Here is a 24295-nt window from a genome sequence, read left to right as displayed (position 1 = left end):
CTCCGCATCCACAGGAACCAGGATAATAAAAGTTCCTCTGCTATAAGGTTATTATGAGGATTAAATGAATTAAAACTAAATCAGCTTCAAGTGAGTTAAAACTCAGAACAGTGTCAGGCATGTGGGAAGTACTCAAGAAGGCGGCCACCACTGCTTACTGCACACCTTTGTACCTGGCCAGCCTCATGTGGGTGACAACAGTTACAGAAATGGGACCACTCCCATGTAGCCTTCCACATTTTTAGAAGAAACTATAATTTCTCAAAGGTACCATTCTGTCCGTGTTAGGTTACTCCAGCATCAGACAACAATGGTCACCTCCAGACTCACCACACAGTAACCATGTCCTTGGTTCCAAGTAACAGTTCTGCTAACCTCCATCACACTCCACTGTGGCCACCTGCTCTGTGCCAGGCCCCAGCCCCCCCGCATGTGGGAGGTCGGCACATAGTCACATTCATAACCAAATTCTATCCCAGATGGGCTAGCCTATGGCCTTGCTTCTTCCACAGTGGCGGTAACCGTGCTCCACGCAAGAACCTTTACAGACAAGGCGTAGAATCTGAGGCCAGCACACGTGGTACCCATTCGCCAGTGAGCAGAGCACATCGGGGCATGCTGGGCTCCCGCACACCGTCAGCTGCCCCCCCCCCCCCCCCCCCGCCTGGTGGAGACATCTACCCCTTCACTGTTTCTACTGACCTGCTGAGCTTTTGGGGTGAGATGCAGTTCAGAGCCAGGCTTCAGACGGATCTGATCCTCGGCGGGAACCTGAACAGAGAGGAAGGCGGCCATGCTTCGGGCAGCCACTCGGAACCTTGGGTGTTAGGGAGAGGTCAAAAGACGTCAGTGACTATTACAGTAAGCATTTTAAAATAAATACCGTTTTCTATTAAAATACAAGACTAATACATTTCCAGACCTACTGCTATTTTAAACCTCTTCAGGAAATTCTTAAATATGATCAGGAAGGAGCCTTAATCTTCCCTTCCATTACCACCGCCCAAACAATGTAATTATAATTAAGACCCATGAAAGAAAGTGCTGGCAAAGACGTAGAATAACTGGAACTAACTCTTTGACACTGCTGGTGGGAATGTAAAAAGTGGTGCAGGTGCTGTGGAAAAGTCAGGCAGTTCCTCAAAAAGTTAAGCACAGAGTACAACCCAGCAAGTCTACTCCTGGGTATGTACACCTAAGAGAACTAAAGCATTCTAACAAAAACTTGTAACCAAATTTCATAGCAGCACTAGTCACGATACCAAAAGATAGAAAAAAACTATTAATGCCTGTTAACTGGTGAATGGATAAACAAAATGTGGTCTATCCATACAGTGGAATAGTCAGTCATAGAAAGAAATGAAGCCCTGATACATGCGACAGTATGGAGGAGCCTTGAAATTTATGCTAAGTGAGAGAAGCCAGATGCAAGAGGCCACATATTATACGATTCCATGTGTATGAGATGTCCAGAATAGGATATACATATTCAGAAAGTCAATTAGTGGTTGCCAGAGACTTGGGGAAGACGAGAATAGGGGGTGATTGCTTAATGGGTATAAGATTTCCATTTAGGGTGATGAAAATATTCTGGAACTAGATTAGTGATGATGGTTGCAACAACACTGTGAATATACTCAAAACTGAATCATACCTTTTAAAATGGTTACCATGATAAATTTTTTATGTGTATTTTATCAGAACTTAAATGAATCAGAATCACACAGTCCTGATCAATTCTACCATACACAAAGAAACATGTTAACTGGTTAAACTGAGTGGACCTCAAAGTTGCAACAACAGGATGGGCTCCATCCACAGGAATGCTGATATCAGACTGGTATGAGAATTCTTTCCAACCCTTATAAGGACTTAAAAGAAAAACTGGGGCCCTGGCCAGCTAGTTCAGAGGTAAAGCATCAGCTGGCATGCGGATGTCCCAGGTTTGATTCCCTGCCAGGGCACAATGAAATGACCATCTGCTTCTCCACCCCTCCTCTCTCTTCTCTCTCTCTCTCTTCTCCTCCCACAACCATGGTTTGATTGGTTCAAGTGAGTTGGCCCCAGGTGCTGAGTGAGGATGGCTCTGTGGCCTCTGCCTCAGGCACGAAAATAGGTCGGTTGCTGAGCAATGAAACAACTGCCCCAAATGGGCAGAGCATCGCCCAATAGGGGGCTTGCCAGGTGAATCCTGGTCGGGGTGCATGCAACAGTCTGTCACTCTGCCTCCCTACCTCTCACTTAATTATAAAAGTATTAGGACATAAAACGGGAGACTAAGGACAAATTCTATCAAACCTTGGAATTTTTAGCAACAAAAATCTGGATGAGAACTTCTTATCTTTTAACTCATCTTAATGTTACCAGTTCTTGTAGACTGAGTCCCTCCAGGCCCTGGATTACCCTGATAAAATGCATGTGACTGGGTGTTTTAACCTAATCCCTCACACTGTCCCTAGCTCCAAGGCAAAATCAAATCAGTAGTGTGGTAAGGTTACAAAGTCAAAATACAGCAAGAAATACCACTAAAAAAACATTCTTTGAACACAAAAACGAAGTTGTTTTAAAATTAGAAAAATATAAACACAATTTTTAAAATAGGAAGAAATCAGGCTTTGGTTATTTTTCCCCTTAGCGTTTGAGGGAAACCCAGCCCCTAAGTCAAAAACCTACTCAAGTGTCACAACCCCTAGGGAGGTGCAGACGTGAGGCCCACTGAGAGCAGCAGCAGGTGTTTCCCTACCTGTTGGACAGGGGTGACTTCCGGCCCAAACCAATGGCCCCCAGGATCCCAGAGCTGAGCCTCTCCTCGGCCAGCAGGCTCTGCCTGCTCTGCAGCATGAGCAGGATCCGAATGACCGACTCTGTCAAGACTGAGTCCTTCTGCTCTGTCTGAATCAGGGACAGCTGTAGCACTTGGTGCCACCACAGAAACAGCTTTGCCTCTTCCTGCACAGACCTGGAAGAAGGCCCAGGAAGAAAATAAAATTAGAAGTGGTTTTTTTCTACTCCCATTTAACTGCAAGTCCACACCTGAGTGTTATGTGCAAGGGGCATTTAGCACTTTCAAAGCTTGGCTAATGGGTAACAATGTTAATAAAGTAAGGAGACTGCAACAGGCATCATTTATTGAGCACTCGGGACATGTCAGGGACACTCAGGGACATATTGTGAACCTACATCCTTCCATATAACCCTCATAACAACCTGTCAGACGAACACTCTTACCACTACTGAACTGACAGGGGAGCCAGGGGTTGGTGCTTCAAATGCCTGTTTTAGGAAATAAAAAACCTGCTCAGAAGATTAGCCAACAAGGAACAATGTTTCTAAAACAAGTGTCCCTGCGTCTCGCAGCCCTACATGTTTCTGCTGCACTGGGTTCTGTGTACTAAATGAACACCGGCTCCACCCTACATCAAGTTATCCGAAAGCAGCGAGTCTCGCACGGCGGCCAGAGGGCCGACCCACCTGGGGTACACCTGTTCCAACCACTTGCTTAAGGTGAGCAGCACTTTCATTTCGTTCCTCAGCGTCTGTTCGCTATTGAGACACTGCAGCAAGTAGACATAGAGAGTCAAGTAACTGCCAAGGGACAGGCACTCCTGCAGAAACTCCTCTATGGTGAGCTCAGGAACCTGAAGAGACACCAGAATGGGGCCCCATCCTAAAACCTGATTGAGGGAGCCTAAGGAAAGAACACCAAGAGGAGACAGCAAGATAAAAGACACATTCAAATCATGGAACTACTGTAATGAATCCCTACTCTAAGCTTCACATTAAGAAAATACTGCCCACAGTGACCCTAGAGGCCACAAAAGTGACACAGGCCTCACAGCTGAGGCTGGAGAGCCCTAATGCTAAGTGCCCACGCCATGGCTGGCCACTGGAGAGGCTAGGAAATCAGAACTCAGTATTGTATTTTTATAAATCCCCTTTCTCATCATAGTATGATCATTAAAATCACATAGAGACACTGCATTTCCCAGACATCTAAAAGTTCTAATTTTAACACCAGTTGTATGTTATAAACACTTATGCTTTTCAAAGGGAAATTATTACTCTACCCATTGTAAGTATTTTTACTCACGTCTCAACAGAAATCATTAAAAATGTTTCACAAGTTAAACAAAAGAAAACAATTCTGACTTTATTAACCCCAACAATGTGGAACAGGGATATCCTAATGGTCCCGGTTTCCTGGGGGGAATCAGCATGGGCTGACATGCATGGCCCCGCCCACGGTGACTCACAGGTTGTCAGCAAAGGGCAGGATGCAGGCGCTGCCTGACATCCTCACTCGGTGCCCGCCCCCTCGCCCACGTGTGCACGGTGATGTGCACCCGCATGGCAGAGCTGAGAAGCGCTCTTCTGAGCAGCTCTTCTTAACCTGATCAGGTCATCTCCAGAACGTGAGAGTTTAGAGAGAATCAGAAAGATACACGGAAGGTGGTGGTGGTGTACGTGCAGGGAGGGGGAGGGATGGCCTCTTCGTAACAGTTTCAAAGACGTGACAAACAATAAAAGGAGTCCTATAAAAATTCATTGTAACAAGTGACAAAATAAAGAAAATTAATATAGTGAGTCATTTTTATACAGGTTGGGCAAAAGTAAGTTTGCAGTTGTGGGTGTATGAAACAGATTATTCTTATATTAAAGTTTATTAAGTATTGTATCATTTTCCATACAAACAACTGTAAACTGACTTTTGTCCCACCCTGTATGGATCCTGGTTTATAGCATTTTCTTTGAGGACTACGACTGGGCCTGTGACACACAAGATGTGTCTATCATAAAAGGATTGGTCTGATACTCCAAAATCAACAAAATGAATTAGAGGTCTTTTCCCCTGAAACGCGACGGGACCAACAGACATGGTCAGAGGCTCTCACACTAACTGCAGGTCTTTATAAAAAAGACAAAACATGTTCAGAAACGTCAACATGTCCCGAGCGCTGGAGCCTCTGGTCCCTTACCTTCTTTGAAGTAGGCAGTGATGCAGGCTTCCGTCGTCTCGGCCATGTGGCGGACGGACGCCAGGCTCTGGCAGGCCGCAGTCAGAAGCGGCAGGACCGCCAGCCCGTGCACTTTCTGCCCGATCCAGGTCCGGACACTGCCCCGAAGGAACTCTGCCGTCGGAATCGTCGCGTTGTTCATCATCATGAGGACTTCCATGAAGAGGCTGCTGAGGGCCATGTGGCGGGTCTGGCTGTCCAGGTCTGAAGGGGAACAGACACACCCCCGTGAAAGGCTGCCGGACGCAACGAGACCGTGGGCAAGGGAGCAGCTTTAACCTCAGCTGCTCTCCAGGCAAACCTGATAATCCCGTGGCCGATCTTAGAGAGCAGAAGGAATTCTGGATGGTACTCAGCTCTGCAGGACAGGATGGGGCACAGGAGTGCTTTATAAGACGAGGCAGAGGAACTGCTGCAAGAACCTTGGTCACAGCAGTGTGGCCGAGACATATCAAGCTGGTATGAAAGGGTAACCTACTTATCAAAACACTATTCATTAGTCATTAGTTCCCAAACTTTGCCCATTTGGAAAACCAAATACTCAGGTCTCAGCAGTCATTGGTAAACTAATTAGAAACAGTACCTCCTCCCCCACCCTCACCACTGCCAAAGCTGTTGATTCCAGGACTTACACAGAATAGTGTTTAAAACAAAATATAAAAAACGTTTTTAAAGGCTCCAATTAGCAGCTCTTTTATTTTATTTTATTTTTTGCTTTTTAAAATAAGAAAAATAGACTGGTTATGTAAATGAGTCAAAAAATTAAGATGTGAAAAGAGAACAGTAAACACACAAAAAGAGAAAATTAATTTTACAGAATAACTGCAAAAGTCAGTTACTAAGGTAGATTCCTTCCTTACATTTAAAAATAGACAATCTACTTCACTGAGAGTGTGTGGGGAAACTATTCAACAGGTGTGCGTTTTGCCATTTCTAGCTCACTTTGAGCTGGGTACATATTTTTTTTAATGGACTAGGGTTGTGGCTTTCTCACACCATGGTTTCAGTATTTATGTCAATGGGAGTAGGACGATCTTACTCATCACACACATCAGACCAAATTCACACACTTACACAACAGTAAGTAAACCCTAATTTACTATCACAACATGACCTGCTTATTACCTCAGAAATTTCAGTTGAGTAGCAATTTTAATTTTAATTTACCTTTTAATTATGACTCATGGAAATAAAAAATGACTGCAATAAACCACCTAACAGATCTCAGCCCCTCCCCTTCCTATTAATCATCAACAGGGCCAATAAATGTTTTAAATATCAAAGCCACCAACTTTTCTGATTAAGATCTTTCTAGAACATCCTTCTCTCCTTTGCCTGGTCAGCTATTATTCAAACTTCACGGCCCAATCACATGATCAACTCTAAAACAGTTTCTCCCGTACTACTTCCTAATTTTTCTTTCTTTCTTTTAACATTCTTTGAGGATTGTGATTTGCCCGCTGGTGCTAGACTTTAGGTACATTATCTCTTCCATACTTACAGTATCTATATGAAACAGGTACACCGTTCTCTACCTGCCCATCACATGCAGCTGTGCTGTTCAGACTTCCTATAGGCCTGATTCTCTGTCTACTTGATTGATCAATTACTGAGACATGCATCAAAATCTTCACTGTGAGTGAATCTGACATTTCTCTTTCTGGTTCAGTCAACTTGTACTTTATGCATTTGCTGTGTAATTAGGTACAAATAAGTTGAGAATTATTATATCCTGATCTATATACTGATATATTTACATTTTACCATCCTATTTGTTACTTTTCTCACCTTCTCCATACTTCTTTTTGCCATCTTTGGACTGACTGTAATCTAGCCATTCCTTCATATCTCCCTCTACTAGCTTAGAAAACATACATCTTATTTCTATTCTTTTGGTGAATTTCTTAGACTTTTTAACATCCACATCTTAATCAGGCTGTAAATTTAATCAATTTCTTGATACTCTCAAACAATACTAAAACCTTAGTTTAACTCAGCTTCTTTCCTAACGTATATATTTGTGGTCACATAATCTAATTTTAGCTTTTGCTGTTTAAACCCCTAACTGCATGATTATTGTAGTTTTATATAGGCAGTTTTTGTATCCACATTTTACCACTTTCTCTGCTTATTATTCCTTCTTGCAATTTAAGCCCTATACTTGTGGTCACTTCACTTCTACCAAAAGAGCATGAGTTAATATCTACCTCTTGTCCCACCAGATCCTAAGGCAGTTCAGCAAAAGTCTTCAAGGGGAAAGCCACCAGGGTATTCCATCCACCTTTATAGGTCCCTCCTTTCCCTGAGTTTCTAACCTTTGAGGCTTTTTGCCACCTCATTGATAAGTTTAATTTGGGGTTTCTTAAAAACATTTGATCCAGCATTTTTAGTTACTCTCAGCAGAAGAGGCAGTCAGGATGCCTAGCCCACCACACTGCAGGGAGCACAGGTTCTCAGTTCCTTTATCAGTCTGGGTGGGGGGAGCATTCTGAGTGCACGCCCAGCTAGGCTGCTGCAACCCAGGAATGCTGCTCACTGGACAGTCTCCTGTTACTTCCCGATCGGTACATCTGCCACCTGACTTAGCCCTCAGGCCACTTAACCTCATACCAGCAACCTGAAACGTCAACCCCCCTCCCCACCATGTGCGGAGACGGCACAGCGCCCCTCGGGTCCAGTCATCTCTGAGCCCTGCTTCTGTGGAAACAGAAACAACTATCTTGACCATCTTCCTGATATCACAATGCCTTATAGGCGACAGGAATTCATTTACTGAATAAATACACGACTTCCCAGTGGTCACTTACCAGGCGGGTTAAAGACAATGATATCATCTAAGAGCTTAGACATTTCTTGTTCTAGGATGGCTAAGGTGATTTTTCCATTTTGTTCCAGGGAGCTGAGGAATTGAACCATCTGATGAGTGAAGGCTCGGCATTTTGGAACTGCATCCTGACAATAAAGCAAAAAAAGAATCATTCAAACAAATCCGTAAGAGCAGTGTTGCTGAGCGTCCCTTGAGAGCTGGTGCTGCACTGACTGCTTTGGTCGGGAGTGCAGGGGACAGTGCAGGAAGCCACACAACGACATGTCTAAGGGCCTTGTGTCTAGGGATGTGCAAATCTGTGGTAGCACTTAAGACTAGAACCTGTATTTCCCCAAATTACAGTAGAACACTTCCTTTTTTACTATATTAAAACATGAACTAGACACTACTCACCAGGAACTTATCAAAAAAATGTTTATGTTCATTATCTTAATTTAACCCTCCTGACAACACTTTGAAACAAGGTATTATTTCTGATTCGGTTGAGAAAACCACGATCAGAATGGCCATGAGCTGGGGACCTGAGTTTTCCAGACCTCAGACCCGTCACTTCCCTGCCATTCTGCTGCCAAGTACATTCAGATCACTAACCCATAATCCTCTTGGCCTCTTGTTAGCATGTGACACTGCTTACCAAAAGAGACAGATAAAACTAAAAGAACACTATGAGTATACGACAGACGGCCTCCCACTTTCTCTGATGAGCTGTCTCAGAGTTCGAGGCTGCCTGCAGGCCCACTTATGCCATTATCAGCCTGAAGAACACTCTCTACCTTTTAAAGCACCACTCAACTTACAAGATGTTTCTGGCTGTCAGTAGGAATAGAAAGGCCTGCAGTCACTTTGAGGAGCTTCACAATTAGCTCAGCAGAAGATTCCTTTGACAGGAGGATGGAAGGCTGGTAATGGCTGCTGAAATAGCCTAGCACACTCTGATAGGACACAACATCCACCAGATGCCATGACAGTGAGCTTGTCTGCCCGAGGAGACTGAGCAGAGGCGAGTCCTGAAAATGAAACACACAGTTCGTTAGCTCCAGAGCTCCCATTTTCCCAGAAATATGAGTCTCTAAATAGTCTCTGAAGTGACCACTAAAGACGGTCTATTTGATAGGCATAGAACTGTTAAGATGTCACGTAAGTATCTACTCAAGGTAGGAGTACTAATCAAGTAACAGCCAAAGTCTTGGCAAAAACACATTAAGGCTTGTACGTATTCAGAACCCAACTTTCAAAGAAACTCTCTGATCTGGTGTTGGAACTAGCAATTAGTGAGATATAAAATAAAACTGACTTTTGTATTCTGATTCTGCATTCCCTTCATAATCTCGAGTTAGATTATGAACTACCTAGGAAACTCAGGCACCTAGTTAGAGGCTCGTTCACACGGAAGAGGCACCAGGGAAACAGCTGATGGATGACAGCTCCATAGAGAGGGAGGATCTGGGGGCCTCACCAGCTTTATCACAAGCTCTCCAAGCTTACCGGCTGGTCGACCAGCTGATCTTCCTTTGCCAACAATATCATCATGAAAAGCAGGCAGACAACCATGCTCCGGGTCTCTGGGAGGGGACTGGGGCTCCAGGCATCAGAGAGCACACTGACCCAGTTGACTTCACAGAGGACAGACCCCAAAAATAAGAAGCAGCTCTTGGGGCTTCCTCGTTCCACCTAAAAGGAAACAAATTAAAACCAATGTTTTGCTTTAAGTGATCTGTGTATCCTGAAGATGTGTATAAATCGATGTTTACTAAATTATATATTTTAAAATAACACTTTTTCCAGATTATAAAAGTCACCCATAGCCCTGGCTGGTTGGCTCAGCGGTAGAGCGTCGGCCTAGCGTGTGGAGGACCCGGGTTCGATTCCCCGCCAGGGCACACAGGAGAAGCGCCCATTTGCTTCTCCACCCCTCCGCCGCGCTTTCCTCTCTGTCTCTCTCTTCCCCTCCCGCAGCCAAGGCTCCATTGGAGCAAAGATGGCCCTGGCGCTGGGGATGGCTCTGTGGCCTCTGCCTCAGGCGCTAGAGTGGCTCTGGTCGCAACATGGCGACGCCCAGGATGGGCAGAGCATCGCCCCCTGGTGGGCGTGCCGGGTGGATCCCGGTCGGGCGCATGCGGGAGTCTGTCTGACTGTCTCTCCCTGTTTCCAGCTTCAGGAAAAAAAAAAAAAAAAAAAGTCACCCACACTCCTGCCCCCAGAGGGGGCATTAACACTCTTCCTTTGCCTGCGTAGTGTGTGTACAATCTGCAGCTTGTTGGGAGCTCGTTGCTTAGTCTACTAATTCTCGGCAGAAAAGGAGTGAGCTTCCCTAGATCTAAGCAGGTGGCAGACCCCCGCCAGTCACTGGTGTGGAGGGGGCCTGTCGCAGTCCTCAGATGCGCTGGGTCAGAACAAAGGCTGAGATCTACGAGTCAATAGTTCCCAAAGCAGAGTGTGGGCCAGAACCACCTGGAGGGCTTGCTGAGACACAGACTGTGGGGTCCGACCCCTGGAGTTTTTCATTCCAGGGGCAGATACAGAAATATGCGTGTCTAACAAGTCCCCAGGTGCTACTGATGCTGCTGGTCCTGAAGCCATACTTTGAGACCCATTATATTAGTATATGTACATTAAGCTGTCTTTTTAGTGTAACGTTATGTTACCAAAATGTCTCCATATCATTAGTTTTTATAACTTTTGATGACATTGTAATATTTAATTAAATCCTATTTAAAATTATTAGGGGTGCCTGACCAGGCGGTGGCGCAGTGGATAGAGCGTCGGACTGGGATGCAGAGGACCCAGGTTCAAGACCCCAAGGTCACCATCTTGAGCGTGGGCTCAACTAGGTTGAGCAAAAGCTCACCAGCTTGGACCCAAGGTCGCTGGCTCGAGCAAGGGGTTACTCCGTCTGCTGAAGGCCCGCAGTCAAGGCACATATGAGAAAGCAATCAATGAACAACTAAGGTGTCACAACGAAAAACATAATTGATGCTTCTCATCTCTCTCTGTTCCTGTCTGTCCCTATCTATCTATCCCTCTCTCTGTCTCTGTAAAAAAAAAAAAAGAAAAAAAAAAAGTCTTTCAAAGGCTTTTCATGATCAGAGGATAAAATCCAAAATCCTTAAAATGGGTTCTAAAATTTCAAATAAAACAGCCCCTTAAAAAAAAAAAATTATTTAGGATTGATTGGGGGTGGGGCAAATGTATTATCAATGTCAAAGTTATCTTCTAAGCGTATTTCAAGTCTGTTTAAAATAAAACATGGCTAGTTATAAATTTTTCCTTCCAAAATGAAAATTAAGAAGCTCTTAATTTTATTTATTCCAGGGCCCTCACCAGGTAGCTCAGTTGGTTGGAGCATTGTCCTGACACACCAAGGTTACGGGTTCAATCTCTGGTCAGGGTACATGCAATATTTAACCAATAAAGGCATAAATAAGAATAACAAATCAATGTCTGTCTGTCTCCCTTACTCTCTCCCCCCACCTAAAATCAATCATAAAAATATTTTAAAAACACCTCTACTCCATTTTAAAATCACAATCAATGGAATTTGGTGGTGATCCATGTCTTCCCATCACCACCACCCTAGAACATGCTAAATGCTTCATCTTTTTCCTTTCAGAAAATGCTTCTTAATCCCTTTATAACCTGCTCTCTATCCTCACCCTCAACCCCTAAAAACTATACTTTATTATGCCAACGGGGCACATAGAACAAAAAGGTGCCCAGTTCAGAGTCATCTCTCATTAGACTAAAACTCCTAGAGACACAGAGTCTATAGCATCCCCTTCCAGACCATTCTACCATTCAATCTGTCTCACAGCTAAGGCTGCTCTTCCTTAAATGCGATTTTACAGCTCTTTACACACACATTCCTTCCACATTCATAATGGTAATGAGTGTCTACTTAGTGCCTGTCTGCCCTCCTCAGCCTAGCTATAAAGCCACTCTGAACCTTGTGTTTCTCCAGGACAACTGTCAGAGGGTGGCTGACAAGAGCGGAGCTGGTGCAGTTTCTATTTAAAGCCCTAAAAGATGGCAGTACATTTTTCTGTCATAAATACATAGCTGGGCCTATAGTAACTGAAGCAGGCAGGTGTTTCAATAATCAATGTGACTTTAAGAATAAACACAATGAACTGATGACTATGAACAAATTAACTGAAACAACTGTATAAAATTAAGATCATAAACAGTTTTTAAAAATAGAAACAAAATAAGAAGAACAAAACTGCCTGGCTGGTAGGTCTGTGAGGGTTTTTGTAAATTGCTTCTACAGCGAAGACTCACACACACTTGGTGGCACTCTTCCAGGTCACCTCATAGTACTGGGTTGCATCATTAGTGTTACAGTGCACTTCTGTCTCCTACAACCTCATTACTCCCCCACATACTTGCTTAAAGAAACTAATGGCTTAAAAGTACTAGAACCATTCAATGAATTCGGTAAAGTAGCAGGATATAAAATAAATATCCAAAAGTTAGTTGCACTTTTATACAACAATAATGAACTATGAGAGAGGGAAACTAAGAAAACAATCCCAATCACAATTGCTTCAAAAAGAATAAAATATCTAATAGGAAGAAATTTAACCAAGGATGAAAAAGATCTGTACTAGGGAAATTATAAGACACTAAAGAAAGAAACTGAAGATACAAATAGGTGGAAGCATACACCATGTTCATGGATAAGAAGAATTAATATCATTAAAATGTCCATACTACCCAAAGCAATCTCTAGATTCAATGCAATTCTATCAAGATACCAATGATGTGCTTCACAGAACTAGAGCAAATATTCCAAAAATTTATATGGAACCACAAAAGAACCCAAATAACAATAGTGATCTTGAGAAAGAAGAACAAAGTGGGAGGAACAATGCTACTTGATATCAAACTAAGCCATAGTAATCAAAATAGTGTGGTACTGGCATGAAAACAGACATGTAGATCAGTGGAACAGCATAGAGAGCCCAGAAATAAACCCAGGCTTTTCTAGTCAATTAATATTTGCCAAAGGAGGAGAAAACATAAAGATAGTCTATTCAATAAAAGGTATTAGGAATATTGGACAGATGTGTGCAAAAAAAATAAAAAGAAACTAAACCACTTTCTTATACTATACATATGAATAAATTCAAAATGTATTAAAGACTTAAATATCAGACTCAAAAACAAAGTAAAATCTCAGACATTTCTCATAGCAATATTTTTTTCTGATACTCCTCCCAGGCAAGGGAAACAAAAGAAAAAATAAACAAATGAGACTACATCAAACAAAAAAGATTTTTCACAGCAAGGAAATCATCAACAAAATGAAAAGACAACCCACTGAATGGGAGAACATATTTGCCAATGACACATCTGATAAGGGGTTAATATCTAAAATGTATAATGAACTTATAAAACTCAACACCAAAAAACAAACAAACAATCTAATTTAAAAATGGGCAAAGGATATGAATAGACACTTCTCCAGGGTGGACATATAGATGGCCAGCAGACATATGAAAGATGCTTAACATTACTAATCCTCAGATATATCATATATATCATTATCACAATGATATATTACCTTATACCTGTCAGAATGGCTTTCATCAATAAATCAACAAACAAGTGCTGGCGAGGATGTGGAAAAAAGGGAACCCTCCTGCACTGCTAGTGGGCCTGCAGACTGGTGCAGCCACTGTGGAAACCAGTATGGTGATTCCTCAAAAAATTAAAAATGGGGAAGACAAGATGGTGATGGAGTAGGCGGACATACCAACTTCCACCTCCCAGAAACAAAGTAAATTACAAACTAATTTTAAGAACCATCATCTGGAAAAACCAACTTTGGACTAAACTAAGAGGACTCTTCAACTAAGGAACACTGAAGAAGCCACACTGAGACTGGTAGGAAAAGCAGAAACGCAGAGAGGGATGCCCAGCTCCCCGGAGCGAATGGCAGCCAGGAGAGACTCTGGTGGCGGAAGTGAGTTTAGCAGAGAGGGGAGGGTCCTGTGTCCCAGGAACAAAGCCCCAGTCTGCAGCCCCAGAGCCTAGAAGAGGCGTATGCACAGTATTTAGCTGGAAACAAGACAGGATACTGTTTGTGAGAAAGGGACTGATTTCTCAGACCCAGGATTCTTCTTAAAGTGACCGCGCAGAAAACCTCTCTCACAACCACTCACCCGGGGCTCCAGGGGACAGGGAGAGAGGAGAGGACTGGAGTAGCAGGAAGAGAGTGTAATCTAGGAGGCACAGGGAGAAACATTTTGAGAGACAGCCACACTAACCCCTGAGATGAGTCACTCCCCAAATCTGAAGTGAGTATTTCCCCTGGAAACAGCAATACCAGCAAAGGGAAGCAGGACACCAGCCAAACAAGCTCTCCCGCAGCACTCAGAGCAGAGTCACTTAGAAGGAGGGAGCTTTCAGGACTACAGTAGTGAGTCTTAGGGTCTGAGCTGCAGCGCCCCCATCCACATAGCTGAGAGCTCGCCGGAGGGCGGGCGGCAGCGGGATGCAGAAACGCGGTTCTGTAGGCAAGGGTGGAAGCTGGCTGGCCACCACTGAGGCCCAAGTGTGAGCTCAGTCTTGCCCGGCTGGGGAGGAGGGGACGTGCAAAAGTGAACAAGCCCAGCTGTGGGCCGCCTGCAATCCAGCCTGTGGGGGAAGGGCAGGAGCCCTGGAAGCAAGGGCGCAGGAGCACAGCCTTGCCCCCCCCCCCCACAGAACCGAGGCTTGTGGCCTAACTTGGGAGCCGGCTCCTCCCGGGGGGAAGTGGGTGGCGGGGGGTGGAGCCAAAAGCCCAGAACAGGCAGAGTCCCACTACTGAGCATGGGCACACAGTCCCGTGTCCATGTCCCCCCTTCCCCAGCCTGTGGAGTACCATGAGTGGACTCCTCCTGCAGGGCAGGGTGAAAGCCCGGAATCATGCAGAGACCTGCAGATGAGTAAAGGTGCTCACCCCTGCCCTCAGGGCCAAGCATAACACCATCCATGGGGGCGGGGCAAAGGCCAAGGCCACCGAGGCTTGTACACCCAAGCACGTGATCACAGCCACTCCCATAAAGGAGAGGTGGAAACCACAGCAACAGCCCCAGTGGGTAGGCACCGGCAAGCCCATACCTAAACACCCTAGGCAGCAACAGCAGAGGAGGTGGCGGGTCTGCAGACAGACCACACCTAGGGAACAGAGGCCACACCCAGTAGATTCCAGTGGCCAAAACCTTCTTTTACACAGACAAAATGAGAAGGCAGAGAAATGCAACACAAATGAATCAAGAGAAATCCTCAGAAAAGGACCTGAATGAGTCAGATATGACCAAATTACCAGATGCAGAGTTTAAAATAACGATTGTTAGGATGCTCAAAGATATTAGAACAACAATAGATGGTCATTACAAACACCTAAATAAAGAGAGAGCAAATATAAAAAAGGACATTGAAATAATAAAAAAGAATCAGTCAGAAATGACAAATACAATATCAGAAATGAAGAACACAATGGAAGGAATTAAAAGCAGGATGGATGAAGCTGAGAATCAAATCAGCAAGTTAGAGGACAAGATAAATGAAGGAACAGAAGCAGAGCAGTTAAAAGAAAAGAGACTCAAAAAGTCTGAGGAAACACTAAGAGAGCTCTGTGACAACATAAAGAGAAAAAACATCCGCATCATAGGGGTTCCTGAAGAAGAAGAGAAAGAACAAGGAATAGAGACTTTGTTCAAACATATCATAACTGAAAACTTCACTCAATTAAGGCAGGAAAACATCTCACAAGTTCAAGAAGCACAGAGAACTCCATTAAAGAGAAACCCAAAGAAATCTACACCAAGACACATCATAATTAAAATACCAAAGCTAAGTGATAAAGAGAAAATATTAAAAGCTGCTAGAGAAAAAAAGACTATCACCTACAAAGGAGCCCCCATAAGGATGACTTCCAACTTCTCAACAGAAACACTTGAGGCCAAAAGGGAATGGCAAGAAGTATTCAAAGTAATGCAGAACAAGAACCTACAACCAAGACTACTTTATCCAGCAAGGCTATCGTTTAAAATTGAAGGAGAAATATAAAGCTTTCCAGACAAAAAAAACTCAAGTAACTCACTACAACCAAACCAAGGCTGCAAGAAATGCTAAGGAGCCTGTTGTAAACAGATCAAAGGAGAAAAAGAATATAGCAAAAGAGGAATACAGTTTTAAAGAATAAAATGGCAATAAACAACTACATATCAATAACAACCTTAAATGTAAATGGACTAAATGATCTGATCAAAAGACATAGGGTAGCTGCATGGATAAGAAAACAGGACCCATACATATGCTATCTACAAGAGGCACACCTTAAAACAAAACATGCACATAGACTGAAGATAAAAGGATGAAAAAAAATATTTCAAGCAAATGGAAATGAAAAAAAAGCTGGGGGTAGCAACACTTATATGAGACAAAATGGACTTTAAGACAAAGGCTATAGTAAAAGATAAAGAAGACCACTACATAATGATAAAGGGAGTAATCCAACAGGAAGATATAACCATTATAAATATCTACGCACCTAATATAGGAGCACCTAAATATATAAAGCAGACTTTGATGGATTTAAAGGGCGAGATCAACAGCCATACTATAATAGTAGGGGATTTCAATACCCCACTAACATCACTAAATAGATCCTCAAGAAAGAAAATTAACAAAGAAACAGCAGACTAAAAGAACATACTAGATCAACTCAATTTAATAGATCTCTTCAGTACCTTCCACCCTAAAGCAGCAGAATATACATTCTTTTCAAATGCTCATGGTACATTCTCTAGGATAGACCACATGTTAGGGCACAAAAGTGGTCTCAACAAATTTAAGAAGATTGAAATCATATCAAGTACTTTCTCTGATCACAATGGCATGAAACTAGAAATCAACCACAACAGAAAAACTGAAAAATACTCAAACACTTGGAAACTAAATAGCATGTTATTAAATAATGAATGGGTTAACAATGAGATCAATGAAGAAATAAAAAAAATTCCTAGAATCAAACGATAACGAGTATACATCAACTCAAATTTATGGGACACAGCAAAAGCAGTCCTGAGAGGGAAATTCATAGCATTACAGGCACACTTTAAGAGCTAGAGAAAGCTCAAATAAACAACTTGACCATCTAAAAGAACTAGAAAAAGAACAGCAAGTAAAGCCCAGAGCTAGTAGAAAGAAGGAAATAATAAAGATCAGAGCAGAAATAAATGACATAGAGCAGGGGTCTCAAACTTGCAGCCTGCGGGCCGCATGCGGCCCGCCGAACAATTTTGTGCGGCCCGCAGACTAATTCACAAAGTTCAAAATATTTTGGATAAAATTAAGTAAGCCTAGGGGCCTACTTGTATTTTTCATTTCTCTAGCATCCTAGCTAGATATTAGCTTAGTTAACAGCAGTTGTGATGCAAACTACAGTTTCTGGTTGTTTTGTGACACTGAGTAAACTGCATGTACGATTGTGCTTGTTGTACTGATTTTTTTTTTGTTTTCAACTGCAGTGAGAAAAGTGTTGTGTAACAGTTGCCTTTTGTAGACCTAGTGCGGCCCGCCGAATGGCTGTGATCTTGCTCTGCGGCCCACATGCTGAGTTGAGTTTGAGACCCCTGACATAGAGGCTAAAAAAACAATACAGAGGATCAATGAAACCAGGAGCTAGTTATTTGAAAAGGTAAACAAGATTGATAAACCTTTTCAACCAGATTCACCAAGAAAAAAAGAGAGAGGACTCAAATAAAACTAGAAATGAGAGTGGAGAAATAACAACTGACACAACAGAAATACAAAATATTGTAAGAAAATACTATAAAGAACTGTATGCCAAAAAACTAGACAACCTAGATGAAATGGACAAATTCCTTGAAACATATAATCTTCCAAAAATTAATCTGGAAGAATCAGAACACCTAAACAGACCAATTACAACAAATGAGATTGAAACAGTTTTCCAAAAACTCCCAAAAAAGAAAAGTCCTTGGCCTGAAGGCTTCACAAGTGAATTCTACCAAATATTCAAAGAAGAACTAACTCCTATCCTTTTCAAGCTATTTCAAAAAATTAAAGAGGAAGGAAGACTTCCAAACTCCTTTTATGAAGCGAGTATAATTCTGATTCTAAAACCAGGCAAAGACAACACAAAGAAAGAAAATTATAGGCCAATATATTAGCAAACCGGATCCAGCAATATATGAAAAAAATCATACACCATGATCAAGTGGGATTTATTCTTGGGAGGCAAGGCAGGTACAATATTCGCAAATCAATCAATGTGATTCATCACATAAACAAAAGGAAGGAGAAAAACCACATGATAATTTCAATAGATGCAGAAAAGCATTTGATAAAATCCAGCATCCATTCATGATCAAAACTCTCAGCAAAGTGGAAATACAGGGAACATACCTCAACATGATAAAGGCCATCTATGATAAACCCATAGCCAACATCATACTCGATGGGCAAAAATTAAAAGCAATGCCCTTAAGATCAGGAACAAGGCAGGGGTGCCCCATTTCACCACTCTTATTCAACATAATTCTGGAAGTCCTAGCCAGAGCAATCAGACAAGAAAAAGAAATAAAAGGCATCCAAATTGGAAAAGAAGTAAAACTATCATTATTTGCAGATGATATGATATTGTATATAGAAAACTCTAAAGTCTCAGTCAAAAAACTATTGGACCTGATAAATGAATTCAGCAAGGTGGCAGGATATAAAATTAATACTCATAAATCAGAGGCATTTTTATACACTAACAATGAATTGTCAGAAAGAGAAATTAAGGAAGCAATCCCCTTCACCATTGCAACCAAAAAAATAAAGTACCTAGGAATAAATTTAACCAGGGAGATTAAAGACTTGTACTCGGAAAATTATAAAACACTGATAAAAGGAATCAGGGAAGATACAAACAAGTGGAAGCATATACCATGCCCATGGTTAGGAAGAATAAACATCATTAAAATGTCTATATTACCCAAAGCAATTTATAAATTCAATGCAATACTGATTAAAATACCAATGATATAGTTCAAAGATATAGAACACATATTCCAAAAATTTATATGGAACCAAAAAAGAACACAAATGGCCTCAGCATTTGTGTACATATACACTATGGAATACTACTCAGTATTGAAGATAAGAAATGATGACATCGAATCTTTTACAACAACATGGATGGACCTTGATAACATTATACTGAGCGAAATAAATAAATCAGAAAAAACTAAGAACTATATGATTCCATACATAGGTGGGACATAAAAATGAGACTCAGAGACATGGACAAGAGTGTGGGGGTTACGGGGTGGGCGGGAGGAGAGGGAGAGGGTTGGGGGAGGGGAGGGGCACAAAGAAAACCAGTTAGAAGGTGATGGAAGACAATTGGACTTTGGGTGATGGGAATGCAGCATAATCAAATGTCAAAATAACCTAGAGATGTTTTCTCTGAACATATGTACCCCAATTTATCAATGTCACCCCATTAAAATTAATTAAAAAAAAAAATTTTTTTTTTAAATTAAAAATGGAACTACCTTTTGACCCAGCAATTCTACTTCTGGGAATTTATCCAAAAAAAAATCTGAACTGCTAATTTGAAAGAATATATGCATCCCTATGTTCACTGCAGCATTATTTACAATAGCCTCAGTGCCCATCGATAGATGAGTAGATAAAAAACTGGTACATTTACATAATAGAATACTACTTAGCCATTAAAAAGGAGGAAATCTTAACTTTTGTGACAGCATAGATAGACACAGAGCATTATGCTAAGTGAAATATCCCAGCCAGAGAAAAACAAGCAGAAATACGATGTTACTCATATGTGGAATCTAATGAACAAAATGAGCTAACATGCAAAACAGAGAGACTCACAGAGAGCAGGGCAATGGCTATTGGAAAGGATGGGGAGAGGCAGGGGCTGGAGGGATTGAGCAAAAACTCATGGACACAGACAACAGTGTGGTGACTACTGTGGGCGATGGGAAGGAGGCAGTGGAGGAGGGTAACGGGGGGGGGACAAATGGTGACAAAGATTTGACTTCGGGTGGTAAACACACAATACAGTGTACAGATGACGTATTGTAGAATTGTGTACCGGAAACTTGAATAATTTTGTTAACTAGTGCCACTCCAATAAATTCATTAAAAGGGGGGGGGGGAGGAAACTAAGGGTATTAACTTACAATTTGCTTTAAGAGAACACTGAACAGTAAGTAGTTCTAATGATATGATCCTAGAACACACATACACAGAAAACACCAAGAGAGTGGCCTACTCATTAGACTATGTATTCACATGACAATATTACTAAAGTCTAGGGGATGACAGCCATATTATTGCCAAAGTCTTTCTCTGGGTTTTAGAAATGGTCCAATAAAAGTGTTCCCATCATCTACCAGCACCACAAAATGATCTCCATGGACTGATGCTTTACACAAATATCATTTGGGCCATACAGCATGTGGGCCCAGTCCACTTCAGCACACATGGAAGAGTGCAGGGAGTACAGCTGCCCCCAGAAGCCAGTCCCGGCAGGCTGTAGGGGAGCAGGGCTTACTTTGAAGAAGGCCTCCATGAGCACCTGGTCGGGGCGCAGGTCCCTCCACGGGAGCCTCCGGTAGGCACTGTGCAGGGCATACAGGATGAACTCTGGCATTTTGGGTGCTGTGCACGCTTCACAATAATGCATCAGGTGCAACCGAAGGGCTCCTGCTTCACCTGGCAGCAGCTTGTCTAAAATCGGGGAAGAAAAGACAGCTCAAGTTCTTTTGGGTTATCTTTTATATTAATAATAATACAAAATACAAATGTGAACTGAAAGTCTAAAACCTAAAGTTCTCAATAATTACCCCATTTCAAACTTTTCCCCATGCGAGGGGAAATAACCGGTGGCAGATTAACACTGAATAATGCTACTTTACTTACTGGTGACTGGGCGGAGCACTGGGGTGCAGAGACAGAGGGGTGATGGCTTTCCCTTCAAAACTTCTACACAGATGGCTTCTTACCTCTAAATCACCTCCCTAACCCTGACCACTTCTCCATCTCCCTCAGATGCGGCCCTCCGCACATGTTCATTCAGTCTCCTGCATTTAGCACTGCGCTCATTTGGCATGTTGAAGGAATCAGTGTTCTTCATAGGGAAATGTTCCAAATGACTAAAGCATAACCCTGGTACAGTAAAACGAGACTATTAGCTGTTGAGCTAAGTCATTCTAAAACAATCTGAGCTGGGTGGACCTAACATCCTCATAAACCTCCCAATATAAAACACTTAGATAAAAAAATTAAAAAATAAAAACACTTAGATATACTAAGGAAATGATCACATCTTTGAAAATGCATAGCTAGGAGCCCTCAGTGGAAGAAAACGCCAGGAGCCGAAAGCAAAGAGAGACTAGGAAACCAAGCAGTAAGCTGACTCGGAAGCCACAGTTGCCCCAGGACTGTCTGCTATGCTGAGTTTTAACAGCACAGGGGACCGAGACGAGGTCCTCTGAGGACTGCACTCGATGAAAGGGCAGAGCAGCAGGGGAAGGCACAGCCTCTACCTTCGAGACCTGGGGAGGAAAAAGGGTTCGCTGCGAGTAAAGAGGACTGCCTGCAGTTTTAGTATGGACCTGGTTTCATGTAAGCCTGTGGTGTGAGAAAGCCCAAGGCAAGAAATGACGTAGTTACAATTGGCAACAGATGAGGACTTTCTCTGGAGGAAGCACCCGGGTCCTACTCCTGACAGAACTGCCCCAGATATGTGCTTAGAATACAAGTCTCCCTAAATATGTGCTTAGAATACAAAATTACAAAATGCACAGGAAACAAGCCTCTAAGAATGAGTCAGAAGGAGCAAATAGCAGCATAAGCTGCCCTGAAGAGGAACTTCATAAAGGAAAGTGTGTTTAAACATTTTTTTAAAAATTAAAATTGGAATTTGAAGCAAAAGAAGATGCCATCAAAATCCACCAGGGTAGATGTAAACACCAAATAAAACTTCTAGAAACTGAAATGAGAAATTCAATGGACACTTTTAAAAGATGACTAGAGCCTGACCAGGCGGTGACGCAGTGGATAGAGTGTCAGACTGGGATGAGAGGACCTAGGTCAAGACCCCGAGGTCGCCAGCTTGAGCAGGGCTCATCTGGTTTGAGCAAAAGCTCACCAGATTGGACCCAAGGTCGCTGGCTCGAGCAAGGGGTCACTTGGCCTGCTGTAGCCCCACGGACAAGGAACATATGAGAAAGCAATCAATGAACAACTAGGGTGTCACAACGAAAGACTAATGATTGATGCTTCTCATCTCTCTCCGTTCCTGTCTGTTCCTCTCTCTGACTCTTTCTCTGTCTCTGTAAAAAAATAAATAAAATAAAAGATGACTAGATATAGTTAGGAACACTGAGTAAATTGGAAAAAAAACACCAAGAATTTGCCCAACATGAAACACAAAAGTATAGAAAACATGAAAGGGAAGTCAAAGTCACAGAAAACAGACTGAGGTTCAACAGAGGGACTGGCAATATCGCAAGAGAAAGGCCACATAACTTTCATAACTGAGGAAACTCCGAGCAGCCTCCCCAACAAGACCAGAGGTTACAAACTTGACACTAAATAAGGTAGGAGTGCCTTTCCTTTGGTCAGCAAGGACTGCCTGTTTATTAAAAGAAAACTAAATAGACGAGGTGGTGGCACAGTGGATAGAGCGTCGGACTGGGATACAGAGGACCCAGGTTCGAGACCCCGAGGTTGCCAGCTTGAGCGTGGGCTCATCTGGTTTGAGCAAAGCTCACCAGCTTGGTCCCAGGGCCTCTGGCTTGAGCAAGGGGTTACTCAGTCTGCTGAAGGCCCATGGTCAAGGCACATATGAGAAAGCAATCAATGAACAACTGAGGTGTCGCAACAAAAGAAAACTAAATAAAGTACAAAAGCAGGGCAAAAGATTCACAGAATGAGTCAAGGGAAAGTGAAAGCCAACCAGGGTCCTACCTTTAAGGCTCTCGTGCAGGGAGGCAATGCAGGCAGTGAACAGCTGCACGATGCTGGCGGCCACCGCCGCGTCACTCTCCAGCCAGGGGTAGTGTCGCTGGCTGCTTTAAATAAAGGCAACGCACTTAGAAACGAAATACCATGATTAAATTTCTCTAGGTCCCAGAGTCTAAGGCTTGCCTAAGTCAGAGAGAACACTATGTATGTCACTCTAAAAACACATTTAGACAACCTCAAAGGCTGTAAATTCCTGAGGGTGAATTGTACTATCAACCACACAGTTTTATATTTTCCTTCCTAGACATTATTCCCCAGCGCAATTAAGTTTCTGAAGTGTGTTACCTAAATTAGCTATCAAATTAACATCTTTTACATCCTTCACTTTGTACTCTGAAATCATCCCTTGTGCACCTTGGTTACATTTCAAATGCCTTAGAAATACACTGTTAGGTGGCTTCAGCAGGAAGGAGAAAAAGGAAAGGGAAAAGGGAAAGAAAGAAAAAAATTCATGTAACAAAAATGTCCAAAAGTGAATGGATGGGAAATAAGCGAACAAACAGCAAACAAACAAACAAAAACTTCTTTATAAAAAAATGTTAGTTTCTGAACCTGGCCCAGAAAATTTAATATCAAAATAGATTCGATTAATTCTTTGTATAAATAAGCAGGCAGCCTGCATTATGGTCAGCAGTCAAATAGTCACGGCATCTTAAAGCCTGCAGATTTTTTGAGAATAGCCCTCTAGCAAAAGCAAAAGATCCAGAACCTTTTCTGCTTTTTTCAAGGAGCTCTTGAAGCAGCAAGGGTTAATGCAAAGGGCTCCTGTGCCAATTCTGGCCCTCACTGGCCGTGGGACAGGAGCACAATGTTTAATTTTTCTGAGTCTCAGAACCAGATTAGTGAATATCTGTGAAAACACCTTAAATTCTGTGATGTTTACTACTGTTGTAATTTTCAAAAACCCCTGTCAAGTTCACCTCACCTTTGTATGCTTTTAGGGGGGGAGGCTCATAGGGTGTTATTTGAATAGCTCTACGCCTCTCCCCTAAATGTTCACAAAATAATGCTTTCATTTCATTGCAGGATTCATGTAAAATGGGTGATTCCCACCCACCAATCTGAAAGCCAGTTTAGTAGGTCTCACCTTCTTAGTGTTATATCACCCACATCTAACTAAGAACAGCACCGTTTCTTTAAAATTAAGGACCAAAACCGAGCCAACGTCTGTACCATGAAGAACTGAAAACAAGTGTCCAGTTTTGCTTCAAAATTACTATCGAGATAATAGCTCTGATCAACCAGACTAACAACTCCACAAACAGCAAATGTTCTGTTTCTTTCTTAAAGAAGCATTTTCCTAAAATTAAATATGACCTTAACTTAAAAAAATTAAATCTGTGAATGTATCACTTGTACCAAAACACCACCAGAACTTTAAGACTATAAATTT

At 42.4% G+C, this 24295-nt stretch overlaps 1 protein-coding gene across 2 annotated transcripts in view; it reads right to left on the bottom strand.

The window, feature by feature from the left end:
- Positions 1 to 24295, bottom strand: part of EPG5 (ectopic P-granules 5 autophagy tethering factor) — a 111266-nt gene that overhangs the window by 3239 nt on the left and 83732 nt on the right. The window contains exons 35-43 of one of the 2 annotated variants that reach the window (XM_066247450.1): positions 22846 to 22949; positions 20426 to 20601; positions 9328 to 9513; positions 8640 to 8849; positions 7823 to 7967; positions 4977 to 5219; positions 3472 to 3688; positions 2744 to 2959; positions 703 to 817 (exon numbers count right to left, since the gene is read on the bottom strand). In XM_066247450.1, the coding sequence (XP_066103547.1) occupies positions 703 to 817; positions 2744 to 2959; positions 3472 to 3688; positions 4977 to 5219; positions 7823 to 7967; positions 8640 to 8849; positions 9328 to 9513; positions 20426 to 20601; positions 22846 to 22949 (1612 nt within the window). The remainder of the gene's footprint in view (positions 1 to 702; positions 818 to 2743; positions 2960 to 3471; positions 3689 to 4976; positions 5220 to 7822; positions 7968 to 8639; positions 8850 to 9327; positions 9514 to 20425; positions 20602 to 22845; positions 22950 to 24295) is intronic. The other variant, XM_066247451.1, reaches the window with a different exon arrangement.

This window comes from Saccopteryx bilineata, chromosome 11, assembly GCF_036850765.1.
Source record: "Saccopteryx bilineata isolate mSacBil1 chromosome 11, mSacBil1_pri_phased_curated, whole genome shotgun sequence".
In the NCBI taxonomy this organism is placed as follows: domain Eukaryota; kingdom Metazoa; phylum Chordata; class Mammalia; order Chiroptera; family Emballonuridae; genus Saccopteryx; species Saccopteryx bilineata.
Note: the sequence above shows the minus strand (reverse complement) of the source record. Positions and strands in the feature narration are given on the sequence as shown.